The 17,234-nt window shown below is 31.2% G+C and overlaps 1 protein-coding gene across 1 annotated transcript in view; it reads right to left on the bottom strand.

The window, feature by feature from the left end:
* Nucleotides 1-351: 351 nt before the first annotated feature.
* The window catches only part of LOC146528221 (octopamine receptor beta-2R-like), a 42,375-nt gene continuing 25,492 nt past the window's right edge, over nucleotides 352-17,234 (bottom strand). Inside the window, exons 2-4 of the mRNA XM_085202778.1 lie at nucleotides 11,872-12,972; nucleotides 6,590-6,701; nucleotides 352-6,240 (exon numbers count right to left, since the gene is read on the bottom strand). Of these exons, the coding sequence (XP_085058904.1) occupies nucleotides 6,024-6,240; nucleotides 6,590-6,701; nucleotides 11,872-12,972 (1,430 nt within the window). The 3' untranslated portion in view covers nucleotides 352-6,023. The remainder of the gene's footprint in view (nucleotides 6,241-6,589; nucleotides 6,702-11,871; nucleotides 12,973-17,234) is intronic.

Below are 17,234 nucleotides of genomic sequence, written 5' to 3'. Positions count from 1 at the left end.
CATTTCGATGTTTTCAAGTTTAGTTTAAGGGACGACCACAGTTGGTATTTAGAGACGAAAACTTACACTGAATGAAGAAAACGCGATCAATACGGTTAAATACTTTATTTTTCATTCCGAATAATTATTTATCACTACATTCCGCGTATAACAGCGTAGGCAGAGGGAACCTACTGTCAAGAAACTCCGTTTCCTACTTCCTTCAACGTCGCACTTTATCAGTTTTGCGTTAGTGTGGCGTAGAGGCTGTGCCTCTGGTCTGGTGTTAGGTTCGACTCCTTCTCTGGGATATGAACTATATTCATTTTATTATTCTAGGAACAAAAAAAAGTGTTAAATAAAACCAATACAGATATTTAACCATTTATTTTAATTTAACTTTTACACATACATTACGTATGTCTACGTCACGACATCCATTTCAACAAGAATGATAAAAACATATATTACCAATCTATTGACTAACAAAGCTTAATTATATTATTGCTCTTATTGTTTTATAATACATTATTTACAATTTTACAAGAAATATAATTAGGTTTAGACTTAAATATTAATTCGAAATACAATCTAAATCTATTTCAAATTACTTTTTGTGTGTCAAAAAGGTAGTCGTATATGAAAAATATTGATATAATATCGTTAAATAAAAGTTTCTAAGCAGGTCGAGTGAATGAGTGACAAAAGAATGACAAAAAATAATAAAAGTAAGAGTAAGTGGTAAGATAGGTAGATGGAGACCTCGGTTGACCTTCGAGAACACAGTCCCCATGATACTGTAGGAAGGTCACTCAAGAAGAAGAATGAGGACCACGGACATATATGAAGAGGTTGATTACCAAGTGGGTCTCTCCAAGTGGAAACATTTCATATCATGTTTCATGTTGGTACGTCCACTATATTAAATTGATAACCTCCTCCTTTTGCAGAAATAGGTTACAAAGGAAGAGTTTTATAATAGATTTTTTGAACTTCATTACGCGTTTAAAAAAATTATACAAACGTACCAAATAACATCTTGAAATAGATCCAGATAATTTATAATATATTTAATAGTAGTTTCATAAAAGCGAAAGTATTATGAAATATAAACTTTTTTCCCTAAATGTGACACTTTTTAACACATTTTTTAAGACATTTTTAATTGTGACACAATTGGCCACAAAGAAATTGTGGCCAATTATAATTAATAGTAAAAAAAATATTTGAATACTAATCTATATATATAAAATCGAAAGGTCACTCACTCATCACGAAATCTCAGAAACTACATGTGCTAGGAATCTCAAATTTTGCATAGGAATTACTTATAGGACGTAGGTGCTCGCTAAGACGGGAATTTGCAATATTCGACTTCTAAGGGGTTGTTTTTGGGATCGACAGTTTGTATGAAACTTCGTTACTACAAATGCTAGGAGTGTCAAATTTTGCATTGACGTCACTAGGACGTAACCATGGAGACAGTAATTAATAATAATATAGTTCACGCGGGTGCAACCGCGAGCGGGCCGCTAGTATTCTATAAACTATTGATAAAAGAAATAATTTCACTTGCTTTTTCTCGCAGGGTAGGTAGAGGGAACCCAATCTCAGGATACTCCAGTTTCCCGTGCACCGAACCATTTTTTCCCATGAAAGAGTCGAACCCAAAACCGTCGCTTTTACAGTCGGATGCTGCGCCACATATAAATGTATTATTTTTTGAATCTCATGCAAATTCGTTACGTCCTTGAACTGTTAAGTTCTTATTTTGTGTACAGTTCAAAATATCATCACTCAACTCTGAAAGAGAGCACCTGACTTATTAAAAAATATATGAGAGCCATTCAAGCCACTCGAGACAGTTTACTCAACGGTTCTGTCTTGGTAGATATTAATAAAATATTTATTTTGTATACAATATAGTATATGTAGCGCAGCTTTTGATTGCAAACGCGGCTGTTGTGGGTTTGATTCCAACTCGGATCTTCCAATGTACATTTATGGATATCGTTTTTCATTGTTTAAAGTATTGGTGTATTTATGAATTTTAGAAGCATGCATAACGTTTTAATACTAGATACTCTCTATCTAGTATTAAGATAATTATTCTCCAACTTCCTCTCTTCTTCCCTGAATTCAAGATATTGCTGGTTGAGTGGCGTATCTTAACGCCGAACTTTATTGTCTGCTAAATATATTTAAAAAAAACAATAAAAACTCTATCACATGAAAATTAGTAGTATTTTTTATGTACATAGAGCCTTATATTCAAGTAATACTTAAGAAAAATAGCTTATAATGGCGAAATTCATGTCTTATAATATAATCATAAAATATTACATAAACTTATTTTATATAAGCCTTTATTCTATGTACAACTTAAATACTACAGCCAATTGATATCTAAAACACTTAGTAATTACGTATTTCTTTTCCCCATTTGCAAATAAATTTAATATAACTACCACTTCTTTATTTATATATTGTATTTTATAATATATAGAAAATAATTATACAATATGTATATTAAAACTAAATTCAACTACAAATTAAATGAAGCTTATTAATATAAGTAATGAGGCAGTCAGTATAAAAGTGTTCTAACCCCTTTTTATGTTTATATTTAGATATTTTTTTTATATTATAGAAGTTGCTTTTATAAAATACTAGCGGCCTCCCGCAGTCGTCGAGAAATTCACGATCATTTTCCATTTCGAGGCATTGTTTGTGTTGAGTGACAAATTGAGGGAAAATTTAATAAAGTTATTTTTTATATTAATAGTCGTTTTCATAAAGCATTAACATTTTTTAACTATCAAAAATTCTTTAAATTGCCTTACAGTACATTATATAGAATTACAAAATTTATGTTTGCAGCCCACATTGTTTCCCGCATTGCAATATATTTATGCAGAGAGTGTTAAATTGCTACGTTCTCAACCCTCCGCCCAATTCAAATATACATTGTATGGGGAATGGTAGAACTCAACATCACGTTTTATCCACTAGAGCGGAGAAATGAAAATAATGTAATTTACTTCTAGTGAGAATCAAAACTACAACCATCGCGCTAACAATGAGAGAGCCCTACTAAAATTACCTCAAAAATATTTAAGCTATTAAAGTCATTTTCATATCATATAATATATTAGAAGATCACAAATGAATTTAAGTATTCAGGTAAAAAAGATCATTTATTAAGATCAAACGTGCCACTTATCGTTGGATGACTCTACATTTTATCTCGTTATTAGGTTTCCCTTAAGAAATTGTGAGAACACTTTTATACTGTCAGACTTATAAAATATATAGTAAGTACTATAGCTATATCACAATAACACTAAGTATTTAATTTAATTAATACTCTAACAGTAATGTAAAAAATTATGTAGAGTCAAACAAAATTATTAAGAGGGAAAAGTAACTAAGTATTCTATCAGAACAGAACGTAAAATTAATAATTAATTATTCTTATATGTCAAAATAATGAGTAAATAGATTAATCTAAACAATAAAAATCTTGTTTACTAAAATTAGTTATTTTCCCAGTCACGTGATATCGCATGTTAAGTTACAGTTACACTGGAGTTAGACGGTCACTCGACTTTGGCATTGGATTTATTGTATCGGAAAACAGTATTTATAGATTTAATCACTTAATTTTTCTTTCTATGTATGCTTATATTTGTTTGCTTCTGAGTTCTATCTATCTTCTTATATATTTATTTTGTTGTAAAGATTGTGATGTGATTATGATATTTATTTGCAATTTATTGTTCTTTCATTTTTGATATGCATTTATTACCTCGAGCTCAGGTCCATAAAACTTACATCTCGAGCACATGTGCTTCGTGTAGCATTTGGTGTAGAAAAAGCTTTAAGTTTTTTTTTCTATAGATTTTTTTTAGCCAGAGTTGTCCAAATGTCATTGAAAATTTGGCGTATACGTAAGTTTTTAAGTAATTACAATAAATATTTGCTAAAAATAAGTTTAACATTAACATAGTTTAATAATATTTAACAATAAAATTTTAAAGTAGAATATTAAAAATTAGTTTGTAGTATTGTGAGATGATTATTAAAAATTAAGTGAAACCTATTTTTTTACATAATAATTATTCGAATCATAGTTAAGTTTCTAGGACTGCAAGGTAATAATGGACATCAATATTTTACATAGTACTTCATACTTTACTAGGACACTTTAAGAATCTATCGTACATTTAGAGAATTATATTACTTATCTAATTAATGACATAGAGTTCAAATCCTTAAGTTATTGCCAATATTATAAGCACTAAAAATAGCTTATTACAGAAAAAATACACAAAAAGGTAATGAAAAAATACGTCTATCTTATTATTATTTTTGCTATAATCACTATTATTTTTTTCTATCAAAATGATTTATAGGAGGAAAATATATAAAAGTATGCGTATATATGTATATAATATGATATATAGTATGTAAAATAGAGCTTGCTATACATTACAAAAGAAACTTATGAATATTGAAAAAGCTACTATTATGATATAGTTGTCGTCTGGACATAATTGGCTATGTAAAATTACTTATAAAGTTATGTAAACGTATATAAATATGATGGGTATTCGTGTTTTTCTGGCATATGATAAATTTTCATTTTATATTTTTTTAGTTTTTACATATATATTAGTTTTATATTGTTATTAATTTCAATGGAGGGCACAAGAGAGTGGTAAGTCCCCTGTTTACACCTTCCTATTCTAGAAGTGTGTAATGTACAACAAGCCTTATTTTGTAGAATATTGCCTAATTATATAACTAATGAAAATTATTGCTTTTATTTATTCCTATAGATGGCGAATTTATTTTCTTGAAGTTAAAAGTGAACTGTCTATGGAAAAATTCGTTGTGTTGCATATATGTTTGTATGTATTGTTAATCATTTGGGATAACTTTGGTTTGTAAAGACAATCCTTCGATTTTAAAACGTGTATACAAATAAAAATACCTTGGATTTACTGATTACGATTCGCATAGAAGTTTAAAAAAAGATTTATAGTGCCAAAAAAGCTTAATGTGTTTTATTCTGAGTGAAATGAAATCCATACATTATAATTAAAAGGCCTACAGTTTGATCAAAATGTGTTGGTATTTTTAATTAATTATAATACAATAGGAGTAAATACATATATAATCACGAGAGAGGGTTTCAATAGATTGTTATAATATGAAAGCTATATTGCCAACGGTACTTGCTTAGTTAATACTTAGTGTATGTCGTAATTAAGTAGTCCTCCGTTAAATTGTCGATTACAATGAATGTGACATATTTATTATGCGGGAAGCTAAAGGTTTAGTTTCTTGATAGTACATTTGACAGAACATAAATAAAAAAAAATGTATTAATAATTATAGTATATATAATATGTATATAAAACAAAAAAAAATAACTAAATTGAGACCCCCCTCCTTTTTGAAGTCGGTTAAAAACAGAAATGAACGTAGAGTATATTATACAGTCTCGTAAACCAAAGTTATCTTAAGGATTAGATATGTGTATACAATCAGTATTTCGTATTTAAGTGTAATTTCAATGTTATTTTAAAATAAATATTTATAATAATTAATAGGACAACTTACTAACACATATAAAGCATATTTTTTATATACATATCTAGATCTACACGATGTATTTTAGTAAGACTTAAACAGAACTTATAAACAAAGTTAATTTAAAAGTTCATGAAAATAGCTTTTTATCTTTTCTCTACATAGAGATCTATTAATAAATATTTATTATTCTCTCTTATTTTTTTCTATTGACAAAGAGCGGCGTAGAGTTCCGCAACTCTATATGCAATGCCTCCAGAATTTGGCGGAAAGTAGTTTGAAGCATCTTAATGGGAACAGAGTGTCTTAATACTAGGTTTTTAGGGTTCCCTCTGCCTATCCTGCTATGTGGACACAGCGTGAAGCTAACAGAAATCTTTCTGTATTAATAATTTAAGTTGGACTACGTAGTAAATGCAAAGTGTAGATCTAGAGGCATGCACTTATCACACAAAGGAAGCCGTTCCAGTATCTTTCCAACAGCTGAAACAGCAAGGTAGAGCGCACATTAGAGTATTTTTGAATGCGTCTCGAAAGTCACGGTTGAAATATGCATATATAAGCGGGTTTAGTGCTGAATTGAAGTAGCCTATCCAGAAAAGTACGCCGACGACTATAGGTGGGGTTTGACACGGTTCTCCACAAACGTTTGTTGTCACGTACCTGAGATAAAAAAATATTATTATTGAATTTATTACTAATAAATATATTCCACTAGCCTGACGCTGCTGATTTATTGGCATATCTAATTGCTTATCTAGCTACTATCTAGCTTACGAGTTCAATTTATATTTGTGAAAATATTTAGTGACAAACATAAGTATCGGTTTTGCGTATTTATGATATACATATAGTCTATTTATTTAAACGGTACAAACATTTTATTAATAACTTGTTATATTAATTGGGACTAGATTGTTTTATATATTAAAGTCACAAAAAAAGATCATTTACAGCTAATATGTGACTTTTTATTATAAAAAATATAATTTTATAATGAAAAAATTTTTACCAAAGAAAAAAAGGTAACCAGCACAACAAAAACACGCCAACAATTATCCCTAGTGTACGCGCAGCTTTATGCTCCGCCCGCCATGACTTGCCAGCCGCTCGTAGCGATGCACCTACGAATAATTAAATATTCATTAGTATCATAATTAATTGTATAATGCATTATGCTGTATTTTGCTATTACAAATGAATGGTATAGAATATGGTATATAATTTATAGAAAACGAATCATAGCCCGACACTTCGTGTGCGTATACGTCATTTATAAGACTTAAATTGCTGTTTCTATAAAAATGTAAAATTCTTACAAAATATCATCAACTTGGCACTTGTATTCAAATCTACATTCTCTCAGTTAGAATATATTGAAAATAAGAGTAAGAAAAATCTATTACGTCAAATTGAAGAGATGCTCAGAGAAATGCAGCTCTACAATTTGCATATCGATGGAACATCGAACACCGGCAATTTTGTATACAGCTTATTGGTTGGCATTATTTTATTTTACGTTTTATGTAGAGACATTGTGGTGATGCCAGCATATGTATACTTCAATTGTGATAATATTTGTTAGTATTCTGCAAATTTAAGTATTTTATAGATTTTCGTTTTGTTTTATAAATCATAAAAATTAAAAATAAATGAAATATAGTTTTTTTTGTAAAATGTTATTATTATAACATTTCCTAAATTAAATTTTATAAAACGAGTATTTCTTACCGCTATACATAAAAAAGACGTAAATAATAAATTGGTTCTAAGATGCGGACCACATTTTTATGAGGATCTAGCTTTACTAACTTCCTTACTAAACTTCTGCAAAAGCCGCGTAAAAATATAAAAAATTGACCAGCATTTCAACATGGAATATCCCAAATGTATGACAAATGACAGTTCCTACTATGGCCAATAAGCTATAAAAATATATAAAAAAAGTTTCTATTTGTGATTATTATGAAAATACTGTATCTGTCTTTTACAATATAGCAAATATCACGATCCCTTTCGTATTGATTCTATGTAGCGACAAATATTTTCTTTTGGTTGTTTATATAAATAGAAACCTAAACAAATAGAACTCTTGATATCTATACAATAAGTTGGAATAATGTGCTTGTAAACAACTATGGGTAGATAAAGATCGTAATAGTTTCGTTTACCTCCAGTTTGGTTTCGGAATTTTTATTTTAACCGCATTTCAATTTTCATAATAGTTTTACACGTTTTCCCGCATTACAGGTTAGGAAGAAGGAATTTAGTGTTAAGATACTACGAGTACATTCTCCGCTTTCCGCATAATTTTTAAGACAAGAAAACGTGTTGAAAGGCGGAACTCGCCGTCACGCTTCGTCTACCAGAGCTGGCAAATTGGCAGATATAATAATAAACACATTTACACACACGCACAGTTACAAGTATCTAAAAGAATATTCTTTAGCTATTGTATTCGATTACTATACTTATGACAATAATAACGCACTAGCCATACAATACGCTTATTTCTTTTTACAGCGACTAGCTATTGAGAAGCTCTGAGATTGAAAGTTAGAGTGACTTAAAAGCTCGTTATGTTGGACTTTGAAGTTTGTCATTAGCAGAAATGTGAGCTTAGGTTTATTTTTCTTCTACTCTATTGAACTATTCTTTGAATAGTTTTAGCTATTTATTTTACTTTTCGTTAGATTTGTTTTATTTAAGTTACAAAGAAGTTTATGTATGTAATACATTATATAGTTATTGTATAGATGTTATATGAGGTTTCACGAGTTTTCGATTTTAAATTTCTTAATGGTGGAACTCAACATCGACCTTAATTTAGCATAAGGTAAAATTAGAAATACTTAAAATATAATCCTTCTGAAATATATTTAGTTAAATATGTGTAAATAACTTTATCTATTTAAATTACAACAATAGCTTTCATTATTATAATAAATACTTTAGGAGATATCACTGATTCAATTTTCTTATTATTTTTAATATTAAGAATCTCCTTTACTTACTTTTACTTATTTTGTTTATTCATTTCGATTTCTCAGATATTTTTTCTAATATAAAGAATATTATTTTCCTTACTTATGTTTTATTATTATTCTTTTTCGGCTTATGTTGTTTATTTAGTAAATTAGCTTAGTTTACATTTAGCTTATATTTTCTTACTAAATGTATTGAAAACTGAAAACAATTTCATAAATATATTTAATAAATGTTCGTAGGGTCGGGTCTGCTATATAATATAATTTGATATTGTAATTTTATTATATCTAAATAGTGAATGATTTAGGTCTCTTTTTTTATCGAGCGCAAACTTATAATGTTATATATTTAGTTTCATTATAAGACTTTTATTTTTCATTTATTTGCAAAAATAAGTGAAATAATTTATTACGAAACTTTTCAGAAACAGCCTATTTCTATTGAATTAAAATAAGTTGTCTAATACATTTGTGATATTTCATTGAACCATATAATTACTTGTATAATTATAAGTTTCTCTCTCATAAAAATATCTCAAATAATTTCATATAAATCTAAAATATTTTATCTTTTGAAATATTTGGAGTTACATAAAATTATAAAATTGTGAAATAGTAATTCTGGACTTTATTTCAAAGTGATAGAATTTGGTTTCAAATAGACAGTAGGAAGGCTGTGGAAGCCGGGTCGTTTAGATTCATTTGCTTGGATAAAATCAGTTTGACATTTATACATAGAAAGTCCAACTCTATGTAGAGTTCAATCTTCGAGGTGCGTCAATATTACTTTTCTTTCTGAAAAATCACTTATTGATTACTAGCGACCCTCTTGCGGCTTCGCCCGCTTTAACTACTGGATTATTCATATAATGTATGCTTGCAAAGCACTTAAGATAATGTGAAAATTAATTAAACCCTAATGCAACCCGCATTTTCATAGTTTCAATAAGGATTTTACAGTTGTTTTACACAGCAAGGATTTTTTAGTAGGTACCGTAATTATAAATCTGTGCTACTAATCTTCTAAAGTACTTATTAAAATGAAAAACAGTAAAAGACAGTCTTGATCTACATTAAATGACCAACGTAACTAATACACTTATTTATATGCTGAGAGTAAGGGATAAGTAAAACTTGACTCGATACAGCTGATGTGTGAACGGCGTGATGTGTTAACAATTAAATGCGTTTTTCTCTAAAACTATTCGCAATTTCGAAATAGTGTAAGACGCAAATTTTATCTTCGTTTAACGTAGAAAATTAATAAAGTATTTTAAAGGATAAGGATTAATACCATTATGGAAAAATATCCCTCACAATAAAAAATATATTGAAATTATTATTTTTAGACAGAAACATGATCACTACACGTTATTCTTAAAAGATACGAATATGCCACCGCGGACTTTTTTGTAGATCTTATTAAGAGGAACAATACTCCAGTACATTATTTTCATGTGGTAGTTACCATTAAAGCAGCGCATGCGCGAAAGTGTCTCAACGGGTAGGGCTTTATACACATTTATCGTATTTATGTTATTTTCATAAGAATGTACAAATAATAAACTATATATAAACCTTCCCTGAAAAATACTCGACCTAATGGTGAAAATCGCATCAAAATCCGTTGGGTGGCTTAGAAGAAGAAGAGTTAGAAAGTTCAGACAGACACGAAAAGCGACTTTGTTTTATAAGATACTAGTGGACCCGGACGCGGCTACGCCTGCTTGAACTATAAGAATATTTTCGCGTCGGTCATACTCATACTATGCCGCACGAAGGCTAGGTCATTTCGAATCAGTGACATCTCCTTAATTATTTATTAGAATGTTATACAGTAAACTATAATTTCAATCTAGATGAAATGCTCAAAAGTGACTATTATATTTATTTTCATAAGGATGAATATCAAAATGTCGCGGTCAAACGGTCGCGTAGCGACTCGACGGTTGTTATTAACATGGCAGAATAAATTGCATGTCAAATTAGAAAGTACTTTAAAATATATTAGTATATATGTATAATGTAATGTTATATAGCCTATAGCACTTCTGAAGAATACAGCTTTCATACAAAACAAAAACAAAGTAAATCGGACCAGTAGATCCAGTGATCTTAGCGTTCAAACAAACAAACAAACTCTTCCGCTTTATTATATTAGTATAGATAGGATAGTATAGGATGCTACGTTTCAAACACTTGCCTAGTAAGTAAAGGTGGTCAGAAATGAATGATGACAAATACTCTCATTGAAATTTTTCACTTATTTTTTTATTATAACTGATTTTTTTTAAAAAGAAATCTTCTTCTGAACAAATTTAATTGAAGGATAATTATATTTATTTAGGTACAATTAGAATTTATAGAACAAATAGAATTAATTACTAATTGTCGTTACAGTCTTTTCTATCTACCACCACTACCACCTTTAATTTCGAAACATGGCGTAATCACAGCCATTTACCTACTTTGTCAAGCCAGACAAGTCAAATGAGCTACCAAATTTTGTTAATAAATTTTAATAAAATATATTTTTTGATATCAAAGTTCATCTAGAAATTTCATCGAAGATGTCGTGGCATAGCGGAATAAATAGCATTTGACCGTAAACGTGCCAGTTGTGGATTCTGTTCCTGCTCGGGGAAATAAATTATTGAGTTGAGTGCTACCGGTTGACACGTAATGTTTTAAAAGCATGGACGGACAATGAAGTGTCTTTACAATGGGTTCCCTCCATTCACCTTGCTATGTGAGTTACAGACTGAAGCTAAAACAAAAAGTAACTCACAACTCTCTTTGGCTCTGCGAGAGAAAAACTTAATTATACATCTCCTCGATTTCTTCTTAACATTATTTTTTTTTGAAGATTTACTATTACTGACACAATGAAAATTTTTATACGTCTCTTTACTAAATAGTATTTTAAAATTTCCTTTATAAAATTTTAAAATACAGCCATATTTAAACAGTTAATTAAGAATATAAATTTCTTAGTATGTGCTATGAATATTTTAGATAAAAATTTTGCCTCGTGTATAAATTTTAATCAAAACTCGCGTATAAAAGATAACAATCACATTACGAACAAACTTCAAAGAGATTTATCTGATTTTAAAATGGCGGACCATATTCATCCATTCACACGATGTATCGCTTATCTTTGTGTTTCATTACTCATTTGATATTTTAATTTATGACCCAATAAAAAAATCTATTTCACATTAAATATATTTTCTAAAGTATACTCATACTATATGTTTATACTAGACACTTATACTATATATTAGATTATTCCAGAAAGCCTTACCTTGAGAATTTAGTTCAGTTGCTGCTTTGGCTAACTCTCGTGTAGCAACTGCGGATGTGCAGCTTGGCCTCCAACCACTAGGTGGTTGCCCACTGGATGATCTTTTGTTAGAACCTCCAGAACAATATCCAGAACTAGCTGTGTCACAGCTGATATTCACAGATTTTCTAGGACTGGCTTCTTTACTTGGACATATGTCCCCCAAAGCCATCACGACTTCTCCACCTAACTCAGTTTCTTCTGGACCAACTTCAGTGAATGTGCTATAATTTGGACTTATGTCCGATGGTCTTCTGTCAGGATGCAAATAATGTGAATGATGTGCGCTATGCGATGTGTGTTTTATATGAACAGAATTGAGCAAAATATTTGAGGACGTTCTCGTCAATGCTTCTCTTTGTCTTATAGCCTCCCTAAATATCTTACAATACATTGATATCATTACAACACTTGGTATCCAGAAAGAGACACTAGATGATATTATTGCATATACCATGTTGACTTTGAACATACAAATATCTGGATGAGACTTTCTTTCTTGGCGGTGTTGCTCTGTTGTATACCATCCCATGAAAATCGGAACAAAACTAATAAAGGCTGGCCAGAGCCAAACGTTTGCAAGCATGAAACATACCGTTTTATGCGTCATTGTAACAGGATACTCTAATGGGCGAACTATAGCATAATATCTATCGACTGATATGCAACACAAGTGAAGAATAGACGCGCTGGAGAAATAAACATCAAGAGAATTGAAGATATCACAGACGATAGGGCCGAAAAGCCAAGTGTCAGTTAGTTCAGCTGTCGCGTTAAACGTCATCGCGCACAAAGCAACCAATATATCAGCGACGGCGAGACTGACGACGTAATAGTTGGTGATGACTCGAAGTTTCCGGTGACGGTGGACAGATATGATGACGAGAGCATTTCCGAGGAGTGCTCCAAGAATGATTGTGATGAAGACGAGTCCTTTGAGGATAAGGGAGATGGTGTGCCAGGTTTCGGGCGCGGCAGGTGGCAGCGTTGAATGCAGTTCGTGGAGTAACGCTGGCTCCGTGCCGCGCCCGCGCACGTCTATCTCCCCCCGCAGGGCACCATCTGTTGATAAGTTAATAGTGTTAGTAATACGACATTATTTTTATTGATCTAGTACTAGTGTGTAATTTCATTTAATACGGAAATATTTTGTAATATGGCACAAAATATTCGAGTTGCAAATGTTGTACAAACCTACTAAATAGTTTTTGCTTTATTAAATAACATATGATAGCTTACGAATCTAAAATAATGCATGTTGCGAGTTTGGAACACCTCAAAGTCATGATTTCTAGACATTTTCCTCGGGTGGAGTTCCTGATGGGGTTTGAGCCACGGTCCTCATGTTGCGCCACGATGGCCACAATTAATTTTCAATATTAAAAGATCGAAGAAATATTAGACTAAATGCAAATAAAAATTGGACGTTTTTATAAAAGGGCAAATAATAAGATACTTATAAAGGAGCACAAAGGAAACTCAAACTCCATGTAAAGCAAGTTTTAATGAGGGGCTCGAGAATGCAGACACTCGTCAAAAACATCTCGACTGCTGTTCTACAGTTTTCTATGATAGACAAAGTCATACTGAAAATCATTTTCTACATTCAACACTACTACTTTGGTTCTTTTATTAAATAAGACACTTTAATACTCTGTTGGGAGTTCTTGTGAGTACTTAAAATTATTGGTTGTGTAATATAAATCCATTTTTTTATCTTCGACACATTGTGAGAGAGGGAACTCAACCCAAATCGAACCCATAACTATCGTGTTTATAGTCAGACGCCGTTACACTGTCACGACGACCCCTTACATGGAACGATTTGCTGTTTGCCGTTTCTATATAAAAAGATTGTGTAATAGATTTCTAAGTAAAATCCTTTTTTCACAGAATGATGGTAAAAAATTGTTAAAAAAAATTAAATAACATCTCATAAAATACGTACTCGAAACGTTGTCTTAATTTAAGCAACACGCGCGTAGTAGCTGTCTAATTTGTCAGTGTAATGCAAAATTAATATTACTTTTTTTGTTGGCTTCACGGCATATTCTTCAGGATATAGCAGGATAGTGAGAGTTCCCTCTCACTAATCTACTTTAACTAGTATTAAGACATTCCTTACCTAATTTTCATGATATTTTCCGTTAACTTTCGGAACATAACGCCGCGCTTAACTGATAAAAATAATTCAAAATTAAACTTTTCGCTGAATTCTAAGATATTGCGTGTTGAGTGGCAGAACTTAACGCCGCAATGTGCCTCAAGAACAGAGCGAAGAAATGAAAATATAAATTTAAATAAATATTTCATTTCCTCAAGGGTGTATCTAACTCACAACCACATGGGCCACGACTGGCTTCTTTATATATAATTTGATAATTATATTTATCATAATATAAATGAGTAAGATTAAACATATAATTAATGGGAGATTCTATGTAATTCAAGTGACAACAAACACCTGATGACGAGCTTCCCACCTGTCCTAAGTAAAGTGCTTAATGTTCTGTTACATATACTAGTACATATATAATGTATATACATCTTAGTTTGTGTTACATTTACTTTGATACTAAGTACATTATTTTTTAATGTTCTAGGTTAAAACTCTATATTAATTGTTACGCTGTTCTTGTATAAAGAAAAGTAGACAGATAAAACCGAGTGCCAAGATACAATCGGGAACTCTGCGCTGTACTTTGTCTAACTGGAGCTGAAAATGTAAATAATTCATTCCCTTGAGTAGAAATCGAAGCCATAACCTTCGAGTCTGCAGGAAAAGGCTGTACTTTGCTAAAGGCATTGCGTGTTAAGTGGCGGAAATTAACGCCACACTGCTTCGATACCAGAGCGATGAAATTAAAATATTTAATATTTAATTTCCTCGAGTGGTAATCGAATCGACAACCTATCCCGTTTATATTCTCAGTGTCCTTGCCCTGCGATATGTCTGGCTCCATATTGAATGAATAGTATTACGAGTATTTTATTGCTATAACATATATATTAAACATAAATATTTCACTAAGTATTCGCAATTTAGTACAGTTAGAATATAATAAATTAGTGCTCATTAAGCACTAACTGTTACCTACAGAAACTAATATGTGTAAGCTCAAATCTAATTAAAGTCGTTATATGTAATATTATTCATACACATGTAGCTCCATAATATGTAGCTAGTGCTACGAAATATTAAATTTTCGTAGCATTAGCTACGAAATCTGAATATTCCTATATTTCCATAAATTTCTCACATTTTGTGCATATAAACGCGAGATACTAATGATAAATTATCCCGTTCTCCACTTTCTCTTGTTTTAGAGACATTGAAATTGAACGTAGTTAGGAGTCTAACGCCACATTTGGTTTGCCGTACCGGGAAACGAAAATACTTGTTGTGTTCATATTATTCTCCGTAGTGGAAGTACCACAGGTAGGTACCCTAGATAGGTTTGATTACGCGGCGAATTTCACACAAAATGCAGCAAAAGCTATGTTTAAATGCTTGTTTTTTATTGCGTTCACTTAATTTTTTTTTTCTGTACTCCAAGGGACCGTAGACTTATAGATATTAATTACAGCTCAATACTTCCATGCGATCTTGAGATGAAAGTCATGTCAGGGTGTCAACCCTCTGTCATGTCATCTCAAGATCACATGGCCACAAACTGATTGTATAAGGGTACCGTTTTTTTCCTTTTGAGATTCGAACCTCTAAAAAACATTTGTAAATTAAACACTATCGAAAACTACCAGTCTGAATGGCGTTGTGTATAGAGTTCTTAATACTGTAAGCTCATAAATCAAAAAAGTGTAAAAGTGGAGAGTGTCAATGAGAACAGACTTTTTTAATATTAGGTTCCCAGGTACCTTCTGTCTATCCTGCAGGATAAATCATGTCAATGTTTTACATTTACTAACATACAACCGGAAAATACATAAAAATCAACCGAAAAACATCGCAGTACTCACTTCATGAATAGAGTTACTGTATTGTATTGAAATATACCGGTTAACCTCGAAACAGCTATTCATTGAACAACTTGTTATAAATGTCATATCAATCAATCAAAGCTTTTTTATTGGCTATAAAAAAATATATATCAATTCTAGTATAAGAGCCGTACGTTCATGAAGCTAGGTGGGTAGGTTTGTACAAAAAAATCTATAGATTGATCAGATACAGACCGATTGGTTACGTTTCGTCAACTAATATAAATAATAATCTCATTCAATTTTTTTATAATTTTCAAACAACCACCGTTTACATATAACCATATTTTTTTCGTGGTTTTAAATCTGAAAATATAGCTCTAAATATAAATTTACAATAATTAATTTGTGATTTATATTATTTAAGATATACATACATACATATGTATAAATAGATTTTTTTTTTTGAGATAAGGGCAAAACCGAGCGGCTATAAAACGCGATAGTGGGTTGGATTCCCACTCGGCGAATTAAATATTTAATATTTTCATTTTCTAGCACTGGCAACGAAGTACAGTAAAGCGTGGCATTGAGTCTGTTCAACATGAGAATCCGGCGAAAGTGGGGAACGGAATTGTCTTAATGGGAACGGAGTGTCTTAATATTAGGTTCCCAGGTTCCCTCTGCCTAGTCTGTTATGTGTGGGATACAGTCTGAAGCTGAAATAACATAGGGTATATTAGTCGAAATTTATTTACTTTTTCAACAACTTTACATAACTAAATCCGTAAATTTAAACTTAGTTACCAACTTAAGGACAAACAAGAAATAATTCGTAAATTACGTAACAACCAAATCGGGGGACAATAGCCGTAAATTCAACGTCAGGTAATTCAGTTTCTCATTCCCATTCGGTATTGGTTGGTGAAGTCGTTCATTTGAAATTGTAAATGCGCTGAAACACAATGTGGCAGAGGACAGCTTTGTTTGACTGTTAGTGCTTTTTATACTTTTGAGCTTTAATTGAGTGATATGAACATGTGACGTCATCGTAGCACATTTTATACAAACATAGACTAAATAAATACAAAGTAATGTTAATAGATTTCCTCTGTATCCGGACTGTTTGCCTGTATTCGGGTATACTGCGCCAATTCCCATAAGAAAATGTTGAGGCTAGTCTTAGTGCAGGGACACAAAATGTGTCTGTAAACGTGGTGTTGAGTAGCCAAAATGCAAAATCTCGAAAATTGAACGGAAAGTGGGGAATGAAGTTGCAATTCACTAGATAGTCTGATGCTAAAAAAATAAAAAAAAATGTTTGTGAGTTCGAATTCAAGAGGTTAAGATTTATCGTTAAATTAACGGGACTACCTTGGGAATAT

The sequence above is a fragment of the Heliconius melpomene genome, chromosome 19 (genome assembly GCF_056956725.1).
Source record: "Heliconius melpomene rosina isolate 202511_hmr_F chromosome 19, ASM5695672v1, whole genome shotgun sequence".
Classification (NCBI taxonomy): Eukaryota; Metazoa; Arthropoda; class Insecta; order Lepidoptera; family Nymphalidae; genus Heliconius; species Heliconius melpomene.
Note: the sequence above shows the minus strand (reverse complement) of the source record. Positions and strands in the feature narration are given on the sequence as shown.